Source organism: Spermophilus citellus (genome assembly GCF_964194105.1).
Source record: "Spermophilus citellus genome assembly, chromosome: 3".
Lineage (NCBI taxonomy): Eukaryota > Metazoa > Chordata > Mammalia > Rodentia > Sciuridae > Spermophilus > Spermophilus citellus.
In genome coordinates this window covers 29,788,521-29,803,451 of record NC_138184.1, presented here as the reverse complement: position 1 = coordinate 29,803,451, position 14,931 = coordinate 29,788,521, and the positions used below count along the sequence as shown (strand labels likewise).

General features: G+C 33.0%; 1 protein-coding gene across 1 annotated transcript in view; it reads left to right on the top strand.

Moving 5' to 3' along the window:
• FBXL2 (F-box and leucine rich repeat protein 2) overlaps positions 1-14,931 on the top strand; it is a 90,709-nt gene that overhangs the window by 13,185 nt on the left and 62,593 nt on the right. Inside the window, 2 exon segments of the mRNA XM_081285844.1 lie at positions 2,011-2,067; positions 2,070-2,101. Of these exon segments, the coding sequence (XP_081141970.1) occupies positions 2,011-2,067; positions 2,070-2,101 (89 nt within the window).

Sequence of the window (14,931 nt, the reverse complement as noted above, 5' to 3'; positions counted from 1 at the left end):
TTAATGGACCTTAAGTCTTGATTATTTTCTGTTCAGGTAAATGATGCCTTCATATTTTTCCTGGGCTTACCCCTTTACTTTATATTATAGACTTGTATGACAGTGAAGACTAACATTTCAAATCTTGTTGAATTCCTATCCACCTTCAATCTCACTTCATGGATGGATGTGAATTCTTTGAATTATGATATTCTTGTTTGCTTGCAGTTCAGGTCATGTTCTCTTCTGCTATTTTTGGTTGCATTTGTTACCATCCTATTAAGTTCTTCACTAGCTTTAATGCTGATGTCAAGAGAAGTCTCTCCTTCTCCTTTGAAGCCATTAACAAGCATAACCTGGAATAATATGCTTCTTTTCATCTCTTTAATTTCACTTTGAATCCACTGAGAAAAATTAGTGTTTTCTTTTTATCTGATCATTTTATTGCTAATTTAAAGAATACTTAATTCACACATTTCTATTACCCATTTTCTAGTTTGTTACTGTTTTTAAAATTTTAGTGTTTCTATCCAGCTTTCACTCATAAACTAAAGATCCTCAAGTTCTATTTTTCACTATTATATACTCAACAAACAGGATGTAGATTTTTTTTCTCCCTGAGGAGTCAGTTATATAATGTTTATAATAATGAGAATATTTGTTATCTGTATCTATCAGTGAGTTGGATTGTCCTTACATATACTTGTTCACATTTTATTCTCTATTATTTTTGGAGCTACACTTTCTGGATTGAGATGTCAGCCTTTCTTATTCATGAGTATGTGATCTTACTTAACTTACCTAACACTCTTCACCTTAATTTCCCCATGTGTGATATAGAAATAGTAATAATTATTACATGATGGGGTTGTTGCCAATTGTTAGAGTACCTAACACTAAGTATTAAATAGCACTTACTGTTATTAGTATCATTTTTTGGATGCCCCTATGCTTAATAAATGCTATTTGGCAATGCAGTTAGTATTATTGCAAATAACTGATAAGCCAAGCTGTCCTAATAGGGATATTAATATTTGCCTCTGCTAAAACTATCTCAGTAAAGAACCTGGTTATTAAGTTGATGTAGCTTAGTGCTTCATTTTATCAAGCTGAACTAATTTTAATTTCAATGGAAATTACATATAACTATTTTATATTAGACTGACAACTACTAGAATTTAAACAGATTGCTGATGATAGCGTGACAACTAATTATTTTGTGTTATAAAAAGGCAGTCTGTTGAAATCATTCCCTTTTTTGAAAAGGATGTTTTATGCAAGTTGAATATTGGCCTAAGACTTGGATTATAAATTTTAATATCAATTTGCTTGGCCTTAAGTTTTAATTTCTCTTATGATTACTTTGAGATGTTAATGCTGAAAATACACATAAACTATCTCATAAGAGATAATGAGCAACTCCTGTAGTAGATAATTTAAAACATTGAGAAGACAAAGCTCTTGTTAGTCATAAATAATAATGAAAGAAACTACTTACTAGACACATTTTAAAAAATTAAACCACCATTATTTATATAATTTGCTTTCCTTTTTTCTTTATTTTTTGTGGTGCTGGGGATTGATCCCAGGACCTCATATGTGCTAGACAGGTGCTCTACCCTTGAGCTATATCCTAGCCATCCTTTTTAAACTTACAGGGATACATCACAGAATTAAATACTCTGTGTTTGTTGGCTTGATAAAGGAAGATTTGATTGTCCCAACTGAGGGAACTGAGCCTTATAATTCTGGGTGATGCAAAATCAAGTACACAATTATATTTGGTTTCACAGTTTTAATAGTTGAGTTTGCAAAATGAATAGTATGTAAATTTTCAAATTTTTCTTTTCTTAAATTTATAAACCAATCCCATGACTGTAAAAATAATTGCAGTTTTTTTTAATTGGAATCATTAAGGTACAGTCCAGTATTTATGTGTAATTGTGGGATCCTGGCACACAGAGCAGTTAAGGTTTCCCTCTTGTTATGGGTGTCATTGAGTGGGTGTTCTTGCCTGCTGGTTGGTTTCAGCACTCCATGGACTTTTTCAAGGACTGGTGCCTCTGCCTCCTCCTGTCTGTGATGTCTACTACCTTATATATATTCCAGGGCAGCCTAACAGGTAAGATGTCTCTGGGGATATGTACTGCAGTTACAAGTTTAAACATCTATACACCTAAGATTTTTCCTTTTAGTTAGTTAAAGAAGGTTTTTCTTTCTTTTTTCTTTTTTGGTTTGTTTGGTCTTCTTTTTTACCTTGCATGAGGTCACATGGGACTGAATGAGCATGTGTTGAAATCGGACACAGACGTTTGTAGGCTTTTCATTACTTTCATATACTATTACGTGCTACTTACTTATGGTTGGCACCAGAGTCCAAATCATGGCAGAAGCAAATTTCTTTTAGTCCAGCTTGGGGTTATGCTTGTACATTTAAAACTCTGATGATGCCTCTGCATTTTTTTGTCTTCACTGAAGTGGCTTGAAACACCATAAAGTTCCACAGTCAGAAAGGCTAGGAACTAGATATATTGTTTCCCCATGCCTTATCCTTGGAAAGTTAGGTGAGAGACCTACTAGTTTAAAAACTGTGAGTTCATTAGTTACAACAAAAAGGAATGGCAAATTTGTGAGTAAAATATGGCAAAACATGCTACACCAAAGATGCGTTGGTAAAATAATCAGGTATACGTTATAAGCAAGATCTATATTCTTCAATGTACAAATAAAAAACCCCTAAAAATTACTGAGAATAAGGTGGATTAATTTTATTAGAAAAAGAGTTTTAAGAGGCTATGAACAAAGGAAGAAATACAAATGATCAATAATATATAAAAAGATGCTCACCTAGTCCCATATTTAAATATGAGCTATTAAATAATGAACTATTACCTAGTGTATTGGGAAAACCCCAAAAATTTTGATAATGTCAGGTTTTGGCAAGGAGGTAGGAGATCTTTTGGTGGTTATCTATACTTTTGATGGTATAGCTATTCTGTGGGGCCACTAGGGGAATTTTTTCAAAAGGCTAAATGTACACATTCACAAGTTTCATTTCTAGGAACTTACTAATAAACTTTCTTGAAGCAGACTGAGAAATATATTCAGGAAAGATTAATATAGCTTTCTTTAAACTTTAGTAATGCAGAATTAGATTATTCCATGTCTTGATCTCTTTAAATCATATTCTTTCTTGAAGTTTATTCTGTTTTCTTTAGCTACCTTCATAGATTGGGCATTTAGCTTTATTTATTTATTTATTTTACCAATCCATCCATTGCCCTCCTTCATTTATTTCATAACACAAATATCTATAAATATTGTCCCTGTCCCTTCCTTACCACCAAGGCAATATTATCAAGTACTTTGTATGTTTGATTCCTTTCTTGAAAAATTTTATCTTTGATATATTTTTACTGATATATTTACTTTTGCCTGTTTACTAACTTTGTAAAAGATGTGTATGATATCTTCTGAGAATTGTTTTTCTCTGAAAAATTATTTTTCTCAAAGTGATCTATGGTGCTCTGTTTAGCTATTATTCATTTTTATTGCTGTGTAATCTGTTGTGTGAATATACCAGAATCTACTTATTGTTTTCCCTTTTAATGAGTACGTGTGTTGTTTCCAGTGTTTTGCTAGTAAGAGCAGTGTTGCTATAAATGACCTTGTCAATGTCTCCTGGTCTACAAGTACACATTTTTCTAGGAGTAGGTTGATTATAGGTTATACAAATATTTAATTTTATAACGTAATATTAATTTTTTTCTCTATACAAGTATTTAACTTTTTATATAAAGTAATATTAATTTTTCTCCAAAGTGGTCTTACCAGTTTACATTCATATAAACAATGGATAAGAGATTCAAGTTAGTGACATTCTTTCCAATGCTCGATTGTTGTCATATACCTAATTTGTGCCAAAAAAGTGGTTGTGTTTTTGTTTTGAATTTCCCAGAATTCCAGTAATGTTAAACATCTGTTCATATATTTATTAGTCTTATGTATTTCTTCTTAGGCAAAATGTATGGGTTTTTGTTTTTTTTTTTTTGTGTGTGTGTGTGTTTGTCTTTCTTCTGTTGAGTTACCTGTTTCTTATTTATTTGCAGAAGTTCTTTATATTCTCAATACAGTTTTTGTATTGATATTTTTTATTTTTTTTGGTACTGAGAATTGAACCCAGGGGTGCTTAGCCATTGAGCCACATTCCCAGCCCTTTTTTGTATTTTATTTTGAGACAGAGTCTTACTGAGTTGCTTAGGGCCTAGCTAAGTTGTTGAGGCTGGCTTTGAACTCACAATCCTCCTGCCTCAGCCTCCTGAGCTGCTGAGATTACAGGCGTTTGCCATGGTACCTGGCCTTTGAATTGATATTAACGTTTATTTGACAAGTATTTTCTCCATCAGTCTTTTCTTTTATACTTAGTGTTTTTTTGTGCTTTGTTAAGGAACTTCCTCCCTATTCTGAGAACGGTTTTCTTCTGAAAGCTGAAAAATTATGGTTTTGATTTTCAGATTTTTTTTTTTTTTGTACTGGGAATTGAACCCAGGGACACTTAACCACCGAGGCACATTCCCCAATCCCTTTCTGTATTAGAGATAGGGTCTCACTGAGTTAATTAGGGCCTCACTAAGTTGCTGAGTCTGGCCTTGAACTTGCAATCTTCTTGCCTCAGCCTCCCAAGCCACTTGGATTACAGGCATGCACCGCCACACCTGGCTCCATTTTTTAGTTTTTAATAGCTATGATAAGGATCTTATATGTATAAGAATCCAATTTTTATCTTTCTGTCCATAAGAATTATCAATATTCCCAGATTCATTTATCAAACGTTCCAACCTTTCCTAAAAAGATCTTCAACATTACCTCTATTTTCTATCTGTTATATATCTGAATCTATTTCTGGAGTCCAAATGTTTTATTATTTAATTTTCTGTGTACCAATATATTTGGTAAGGCATGTGTATTTTTGAATGATTAAAGTCTGTAAACTTATTTTTCATGCTGTCTATGTCATATTTGGAATTAATACCAATATTATGTAATTAAATTGAGGAATATCCATTTATTTCCTGTTCTCTGGAAATCTTGGCTTACTGTTCCTTGAAAGTCAGATTGAACTGAAAAGTTATGAGAGACTAGAATTTTCTTTGTGAGAAATTAACGATTTGATACAAACAGGGTTTTTCCTTTTTTAATATATGTATTTTTTAGTTGTAGATGGACACAATATCTTTGTTTATTTTTATGTGGTGCTGAGGATCGAACCCAGGGCCTCATGTGTGCAAGGCAAGCACTTTACCACTGAGCTACAACCTCAGCCCCAAATAGGATTTTTCAAGGTATTTCTTCTTGAGTCACTTTCCTAGTTTTGTTTTTCTAGGAATTTGTCCATTTTGTCTTGAGTTTTAAAATTTTTAACTCAAAGAGTTTTTTTTTTCAGTATCTATTGTACTTATTTTCATTCATAATATCATTAATTTATGCTTAAATACTCCTTTCTTTGTTCACTACTCCCTGGATCATATGATAGTTCTGTTTAGTTTTTTTGAGGAAACTTCATGCTGATTTCCATAATGGCTATACTAACCTACATTTCCACCAGTAGCATATAAGAGTTCCTCATTCCCTGCATACTCACCAGCATTTGTTATTTTTTGTTTTCCTTCTGACAGCCATCCTGACTAGGGTGAGATGGAATCTAAATGGAGTTTTTGTTTGTTCATTTTCGTGGTGCTAAGGATAGAATACAAGGCCTTCCACATGCTAGGCAAGTGTTCTACCATGATGTATATCCCAATCTCTAAATGTAGCTTTAATTTGTATTTTCTGGTGGCTAAAGATGTTGAGCATTTTTCACATAATTATTGGTCATTGTACTTTTGAGAAGTGTCTATTTAGCTCATTTGTCCATTGATTGGATTACTTATTCTTTTAGTGTAAATTTTGTTTTTGTTTTTTATGTATTTAGATATTAATTCTCTGTCAGATGAATAGCTGGCAAAGATTTTTTTTCCCATTCTATAGGTTGTCTCTTCATTCTATTCATTGTTTCCTTTGATGTGCAGAAACTTTTAAGTTTGATATCATCCCATTTGTCTGTTCTTACTGTTATTTCCCAAGCAATTGGAGACCTATTCAGAAAACTGCTTCCTATACTAATATTTTGAAATGTTTTCTTCTAGTTGTTTCAAAGTTTCAGGTCTTTCATTAAGGTCCTTCTTTGATCCATTTTGAGTTGATTTGTGTGCAGGATGAGAAAGAATGATCAAGTTTCATTCTTCTACATAAAAATACCTAGTTTTCTCAGTGCTATTTTTTAAGGAGGTTCTTTTCTCCAACTTGTATTTTTGGCACCTTTCTTGAGAATTATTTAAATGGCTATAGACGAAAGGGTTTATTCCTGGGTTTTCTGTTCTAGTCCATTGGTCCACAGTCTATTTGGTGCCAATGCCAGGTTACTTTGTTACAGTGGCTTTATAGTATATTTTGAAATCACGTATTGTGATGTCTCCAGCTTTGTTCTTTATGCTTAGGAATGCTTTGGCTATTTAGGTCCTTCTGTACTTTCATATGAACTTTATGATTTTTTTTTAGTTTTCTGAAGAATGCCATTGGTATTTTGAGGAGGATTGAATTAAATCCATAAATCACTTTGGGTAGTATGGCCATTTCAACAATATCAATTCTCCCACTCCATGAACAAGATGAAGTCTTTTCATCATGTAGTGTTGTCCTCATTTTCTTTCTTCAATGTTCTATAAGTTTCATTGTATAGATCTTTCATTTCCTTGATTAGGTTTATTATTATTATTATTATTATTATTATTATTATTATTATTATTATTTTAAAGTCTACTGTGAATGATACTGGTTCCCTAATTTATTTCTTGGTTTGTTTTTAGTGTGTAGAAAAGCTGATGATTTTTGTAGACTAATTTTATATCCCTCTATTTTGCTGAATTAGTTTATCTGTTCTAGAGAATTTTGGTGGATTCTTTCAGATTTTCTATCTATAGAACCATATCATCTGCAAGTAGGGATAATTCACCTTCCTCCTTTTTAAAAAAGATTTTTTCCCTTGCCTGATTGCTATGGCTAAAATTTCAAGTACTGTATTGAATAGGAGTAGTGAGAGTAGACACTCTTATCTCATTCCTGATTTTAGAGGAAATGCTTTCAGTCTTTCCCCATTCAGTATGATGTTGACTATGGATTTGTCATATTTAACTTTTATTATGTTGAGGTATGATCTTTGTATAGCTAGTTTCTTTAGGGCTTTTATTTATGAAGGGATGCTGAATTTTATCAAAGGCATTTTGTGCATCTATTGAAATGACTGTTAATTTTTATCCTTGATTACTTATATGATGAATTACATTTAGTGAATTTCATATATTAAACCATTCTGTATCCCTGGAATATAACCAACTTGATCATGGTGTAACTTTTCAATGAATTGTTGAATTCAATTTGCAAGTATTTTCTTGAGGTTTTTTGTTTGTTTGTTCGTGTTTTGTTGTTGTTGTTATTTTGTTTTTTTTTTTTTGCAGTGCAGGGGATTGAACCCAGGTCCTTGTGCATTCTAGGCAAGCAGTCTACCAACTAAACTATAACCCCAGCTCATTCTTGAGGATTTTTGCATCTTTGTTCATCAGGATTTTGATTGATGGTTTTCTTATTTTGTTGTGTCCTTATCAGGTTTTGGTAACAGGGTGATACTGGCTTTGTAGACTGAGTTTGGAAGTATTTGTTCCCTTTCTATTTTATGAAAATAGTTTGAGGAGCATTGATATTAGTTCTTTAAAGTCTGGTAAAATTCAGCAGTGAATCCATCTGGTCCTGGGTTTTTCTTTGTTGGAAGACCTTATTATTGCTTCAATCTCAATGCTTATTATCGATCTATTTAGGTTTATATCCTCTTGGTTTAATTTTGACAGGTCACATGTGTCTACAAATGTGTTCATTTCTAGTTTTTTAGTTTATTGAAATATCATTTTTCAAAATATTTATTAATGATCTGATTGTTGTAATAACCACTTTTCAACTCTCACTTTATTTATTTGGGTCTTCTTTCCCTTTCTTTTGTTTAATTTGGCTAAAAATTTATCTATTTAGAACCACTATTTGTTTCATTGATCCTTTGTATTGTTCTTTTGGTCTCTGTTTCATTTATTTATGCTTCAGTCTTTACTATTTCTGTCCTTCTATAGATTTGGGGTTTGATTTGTTCTTGTTTTTCCAAGATCTGGACATATATCATTAGATTATTTATTTGAGATATATCCTTTTTAAAAAAAATTAAAGGCACTGATAGTTATAACTTCTCTCTTAAAATTGCTTTACTGTGTCCCATAGGTTCTGGTAGGTTATGCTTTCATTTTATTTAACTCTAGGAATTTTTAAGTCCCTCCTTCATACCCCTCAATTTCTTCAGTGAGCTATTGCTTATTCAAAAGGGTACTACTATTCAGTTTCAATGTATTTCTGTGTTTTCTTCAATTTCTCAATTTCTCTTGTATTGATTTCTAATTTTGTTCTGTTACCATCTGAAAAGATACAAAAATCTTATTTTTATATTTGTTATGATTTGTTTTATGCCCTAAAATGTGATTTATTTTGCAAAAGTTCTATGTGCTGATGGAAAGAATGTGTATTTTGTCACTCTTGAATGGACTATTCTGTAGATTTTTATTGAGTCCATTTGATCTATAGTATAATATAACTCTGGTGCTTGTTTGTTGTATGGATGATCTATCTATGGATGAGATTAGAATATTGAAGTCACCCACTATTATTTTATTGGGGTCCATCTCTCCGTTTTTATTCAATAGTGTTTATTTTATAAAACCGGGTGCTCTGACATTCAGTGCATATATATTTACAATTGTTTTACACACACACACACATACACACATAAGTGTGCATGTGTGTGTGTGTGTGTGTGTGTGTGTGTGTGTGTGTGTGTGTATGGATGGATGGGTGGGTTACTTCCTTTTTCAATGTATGGTGTGACCTTCTTTAACTCTTCTGACCAATTTTGGCCTGAAGTCTGTTTTGTCAGATATGAGTATAGCTACTCCTGTTTGCTTTTGGATTCCATTTGACTGGAATATCATTTTTCCCTCTTTCATTTTCAGTTTGTGTATGTTCTTCATGGTAAGGCTATATTTTGGAGAAAATAAAGAGCTGGCTCTGGTTTTCTAATTGAATCGGCTAGTCTGTATCTCCTAATTGGAGAATTCAGACCAATTACATTCAGGGTTAATATTGAAAGGTATGTACGGGTTCCTGTCATTTTGTTGTTTTTTCTTTTCTTCTTTCTTATATGGACACAATATCTTTACTTTATTTACTTTATTTATTTTTATGTGGTGCTGAGGATCAAACCCAGTGCCTCACATGTTCGAGACAAGCACTCTACCACTGAGCTATAACCCCATCCCCTTTTCTTTTGTTTTTGTTCATTTCTTTCTTCCTTATTCATTTTAGAGATTTGGTGGTTTACTGAATTAATAATTTTAGAGTCTTCCCTTTTCTCAGTTGCTTGTTACTCTTCTAGTAAGATTTTTCCCCCTATGCTCTCATGATTGTATCTCTGTTGCTTCCTCTTTCCTGTGTGGGAGTCCCTTATATATCTTCTTTTATGGTTATGAATTCCTTGAGTTTATCTTAGAAGGGTTTTATTTCTATTTTGATTCTGTAGGATAACTTTACTGGATGTAGTTGGCAGTTTTTTTTTTTGTTTTGTTTTTCAGGCCTTGAAATGTATCATTCCTTGCCCTCATGGCCTTTAAAAGGGTTTCTTCTGAGAAATCTGCTATTATGATGCTGGATTTGCCTTTTATATGTTACTTGAGTTTCTCTTTTGCAGCTTTTAGTTCTTTCTTTGTTCTGTACTTTTGGCAATTGTTATGGTTTGGATGTGATGTGTCCCCCCAAAGCTCCTGTGTTAATGCAGGAATGTTCAGAGGTAAAATGATTGGATTGTGAGAGCTGTAATCTAATTAGTTTGTTCTAGTTTGAATGATCTTACTGGGTGGTGACCATAGACAGGTGGGGCATGGCTGGAGGAGGTGGGTTACCGGGGACATGCCCAGAAAGATTGCTTTTTGTTGTAGCCCCTTCCCCCTTCCCTCTCTCTGCTCTCTGGCTGCCATGAATGAAGCAGCTATTTTCCACCCTGCCCTGCTACCATGATGTGCTATCTCTCCCCGGGCCCAGAGCCATGGATTTGACCATCTATGGACTGAGAACCCTGAAACCATGAGTCCTAAATAAACTTTACCTCCTCCAGGTTGTTCTTGTCAAGTATTTTGGTCGTAGCAACACAAAGCTGACTAACACAGCAGTTTATCCATAATGTGGTGGTCATGGAAAGGTTCTTTTCTGGTCATGTCTGTTTGGGATTCTAAATGCTTCCTGTGGCTGAATGGTCATATCTTTTCCAAGATTTGAGGTATTTCCTGTTGTTATTTACTTACTAGGTTTACTGTGCCGTTAGCCTGTAACTTAGTCTGAACTGATTATTTGTAGATTCAGTCATTTAATTGTGTCTCATAGATAGTAATTCTGTGCCTTTAGCCTGTAACTTAACCTAAACTGATTATTTGTAGATTTGGTCCCTTAATTGTGTCTCATAGTTTGTAATTTTTATTTTTTTCTTCATTAATTTCTAAATGTGATAATGCCTCTACCTTGTTTTCAAGCTCTGATATTTTTTTTTCCTTTTGGTCTACTCCCTTGGTGAAGCCTTTAACTGAGTTTTTCATTTGACTTGTTGAGCTTTTTCAAAATTTCTATTTGGTACTTTTTCAGGATACTTATCTTTTTACTGAATTGTTCTTTCATATCCTGTATTGTCTTCCTTAATTTATTCTGCTCTTTATTTGTGTCCTCTTTGAAGTAATTGATAATTTAAAAAATCAATCTTTTGAATTTTTTGGCATTTCTTCTTCTTTAATATCCTTAGGTTCAGTTACTAAAGAGTTATGAAACTTTGAAAGAGTTATGTAATCTTGTGTTTTCATGTTTCTTGTGTTTCTTTGTTGATATCTGCGCATATAGTGGGTAGATATCTTTTCTACTTTTATGTGAGAGTCTCATTGGAGAGCAACATGTTTTGGTCATTTGGAAGGTATGGTTCATTGAGTTGTGGCATATCTTCCCTATACTCCCATTTATTTTTATTTTTGTGGTACTGGGGATTGAAACTAGGACCTTGTGCATGGTAGGCAAGCTCTCTACCACTAGGCCACAACCCCACCCCTTTTTAAAATTTTTATTTTGAGACAGGGCCTCCCTAAATTTCCCAGGTTGTCCTTGAAATTGCAGTCCTCCTGCCTTGTCTCCTCAGTAGCTGGGATTACAGGCCTGCACCACCATACCTGACTAAATCTTCCCTTTCTCGATATAGTTCATTATTAAAATATTACATTCATTGATGTTATCATTGATCTCAACAGAAAAGTCTTTTAAGGATTAGGAAGCTACAAACAACAATAAGTGTTGACGAGGATATAGGGAGAAAGGCACACTCCATACATTGCTGGTACTGCAAATTGGTGCATCCAATATGGAAAGGAGTATGGAGATTCCTTGGAAAACTTGGAATGGGACCATCATTTGACTCAGCTATCCCACTCCTTGGTTTAGACCCAAAGAACTTAAAAACAGCATACTGTAGTAATGCAGCGACATCAATGTTTATAGCAGCACAATTCACAATAGCTAAATGGTGGAACCAACCTAGATGTTCTTCAGTAGATGAATGAATGAAGAAACTGTGGTACATGTACACAATGGAATATTACTGAGCATTAAAAGAGAATAAAATCATGGTACTTTTTCAGGTAAATGGATGGAGTTGGAGAATATTATGCTAAGTGAAGTAAGCCAATTCAAAAAAACCAAATGCCAAATGTTTTCTCTGATATGAGGATGCTGATCCATAATGGGGATGTGGCAGGGGGAAGCATGGGAAGAATGAAGGAACTTTAGATAGGACAAAGAGGAGGGAGGGGAAGAGAGGAGGCATGGGGGTAAGAAAGATGGTGGAATGAGATGGACATTATTACCCTTAGAACATGTATGAAGACATGAATGGTGTGACTCTGTGTACAATCAGAGACATGAAAAGTTGTGTTCTATATGTGTACTATGAATTGAAATGCATTCTGCTGTCATATATAACAAATTAGAATAAATAAATAAATTTTAAAAAGAATTAGGAAGCTGACAACTCATAAAAGCTGACACAAGTCTTAATTGTTATTTGGAAGCTTGAATTTTATCACTGAAGTAGCTAATTCAGTGGTACCTACCTCATAAGTAATATTTGATGACTGTTAGTATGAAATTTCTGCTGATTTATTTATATTGTGTAATTTTGATGGAGTTAGACTCTAGGGATAAAAATTGGTGTTCAATTTCAGCATTTCCTTATCTCATCCATTTGAGAAAATAAGCATATTTATCCCATAGATGAGTTCTTTGAAGATGCCCTTTCACAAAACATCTCCTAGAACTCATTATGTTTTTTTTCCTTTTTGATAATAGCACCAAATCAAACTCCCAAAACCTTAGATTTAACATTTACTTAAAGGCTACATCAATATCTTTGACATTTAGGTAAAATAATTGTCTTTTGAAAAATTTTATCTCCCATATCCATGTGGTAAAGACTCTAGTCATTTTCATAGAAGAATAAGACTGATTTCATCTTTGGAAATATTGCTCTGAGTAGGTATTCTTTGAAGACTCTAGGGCCTATCATTTTTTGTTATCCTAGCTGATACAGGACATGGAAAAAATGTGTAAATACAAAAATACTGAAAGTTGTTTTATTCTGAGGCTTTCTGTTATCTTCAACTCAACAATCCCAAATAGAAAAACTGATACTCATGTGACAAATTAAAGATCCCTATACTTTTTCTGAAGTCCTGTTAAGGTTTTGCCTCTCATTTGGGAGAAACGATATTGATATTTATGTTAACCCATTCCAAAAATATTGTTCTTAGTGTGCACCATTCTTTCAGTCTAACATTTACTAGTAATTATTTGAGGTAAAATGTTTTTTGAGTATACTGTAGAAATTTCATAATCATCACTTGATACTCAATATTTTTGAAATAGGTAAAATAGTTATAATCATCTTCATTTTATAGATGAAAAAAACCTGAGGCTCAAAGGTTGAATGGCTTAATCAGAATTCCACAGTTGGTAAGAATGTGAAATTTGGAATTTAAAGGGCATATGTGGGCTGAGACTTTGACTAAGGCCTATTCAGATTTCACGTTCTTCCCTCTATATGTTTATTGCTCTTTAATCAGAAAAACTATTTGCAGAATATTTTATTTCATAATCCACCAAATCCTCATATACTACCAATAAATTATAAGGCATTTAATTTTTATTCTGTTCAGCAAAGTACAAACTTTCAGCTTCACAGAATACTAGCACTACAAGTCCTGTCTAATAACAAAAATCAGCTAGCTCAATGTTCTTTGTTGTAATAGAAGTGAAGGGTAGTTATCCTACTATGCAGACTGTTCTATATACCATACTATTAGTTGTCTTGAAAAGAACCCCTGACATTTGGATCCTATAACCTTGTAACTGAGCTGGCATGAAAACATACATAATAATAATGGCTACAAAAAAGTAAAATGAAAAAATAAATATACAGTTCAAGAATTAAAATAATCTTAGTGTACTCATACCTGAGTGCTTAGCAAACCAGATGTCAGATTATCTGTAATGGCTAGTAATGGATTTTAATGTCAGCAAAGATAAAGGAGATGAAGACTTAAACATGTGCTAGTGAAGGAATTGGATGGATATTTAACTTCTTAGTGCAGTGACCTGTAAAGGTTTCCTCTAAAGGTGGAACTTTAAAAACTTAACAGAAAAACCAAAAACCTTGTTTCTGCTCTGGGCTCTGAAGAGAAGCGGGATACTTTGTCTTAAGAGATTTTAGTTCTATATATGGATGGTTCAGAGGAGGATAGTTTGTCTTAAGAAATCTAGTTCTCTATATGGATGGTTCTGAAATTCTGAGCTTAGAAATTAATGTAAAACTGATGCTAGAGAGATGAAACCTTTGGAAAAACTTGGCAGAATCAAATGTAAAACAAATGTATAGGCATATGTTACAAAATAAGATTCACAAACTTTCTTCACTTCAGTGAGTATATGAAAACAAAGTCATGATAAATATTGCAAGTTATTTAAGAAAATTATCTACCATAAAGTAGAATAAATGAGTTAAACAGCTATTAAAGATAAAGAAACAGAATAGGTTTTTAAGAAACTCAGAAAAATGAGATTGTTTCTAAAGGAAAATTAAATAAAGAATATAGAATTTGGGTGGGATAATACGTGAACTAATAGTGGCTGAAATCTTTCAGAATGAATTGAAAATATGACGCCTCGAATTGTGGAAGCACACCAATTAGTAAAAAGGATCAATAAGTTCATACATGAATAACATTAAGATGAAATGGCAGAACTTCAAAGACTGGGAAGTCTTAAATAAATCTACAAGATGAGTTAAAATTTCCTGAAAGCATCAACAACTAAACCAATGACAAATCTCTCATCAGTAATAATAGAAGAGTGGGAAAAAAATTTTTCCATGTCTCAATAGAGATAAAAACCTACAATTCTTTACTGAGCCAAATTATGTACAATGAAGATATAATTTAAAAAACAATAACTCTTTTTATAATGGTATAGCCACTGTGAAAAAACATTAGCAGTTCCTCAAAAAGTTAAACATAGAAATACCATATGACCTAGAAATTTCTCTTCTAGTTGTTCCCTTCTTTATATTCCAGGATTCCCAGTAGATGCCTAGAATGGGGTCACTGAACCCCATATATGAGGTTGTTTTTTTTTCCTGTGCATATAATTTTCAGTCAGTTTTTTTTTTCTGTTACCAACAGACTTGAC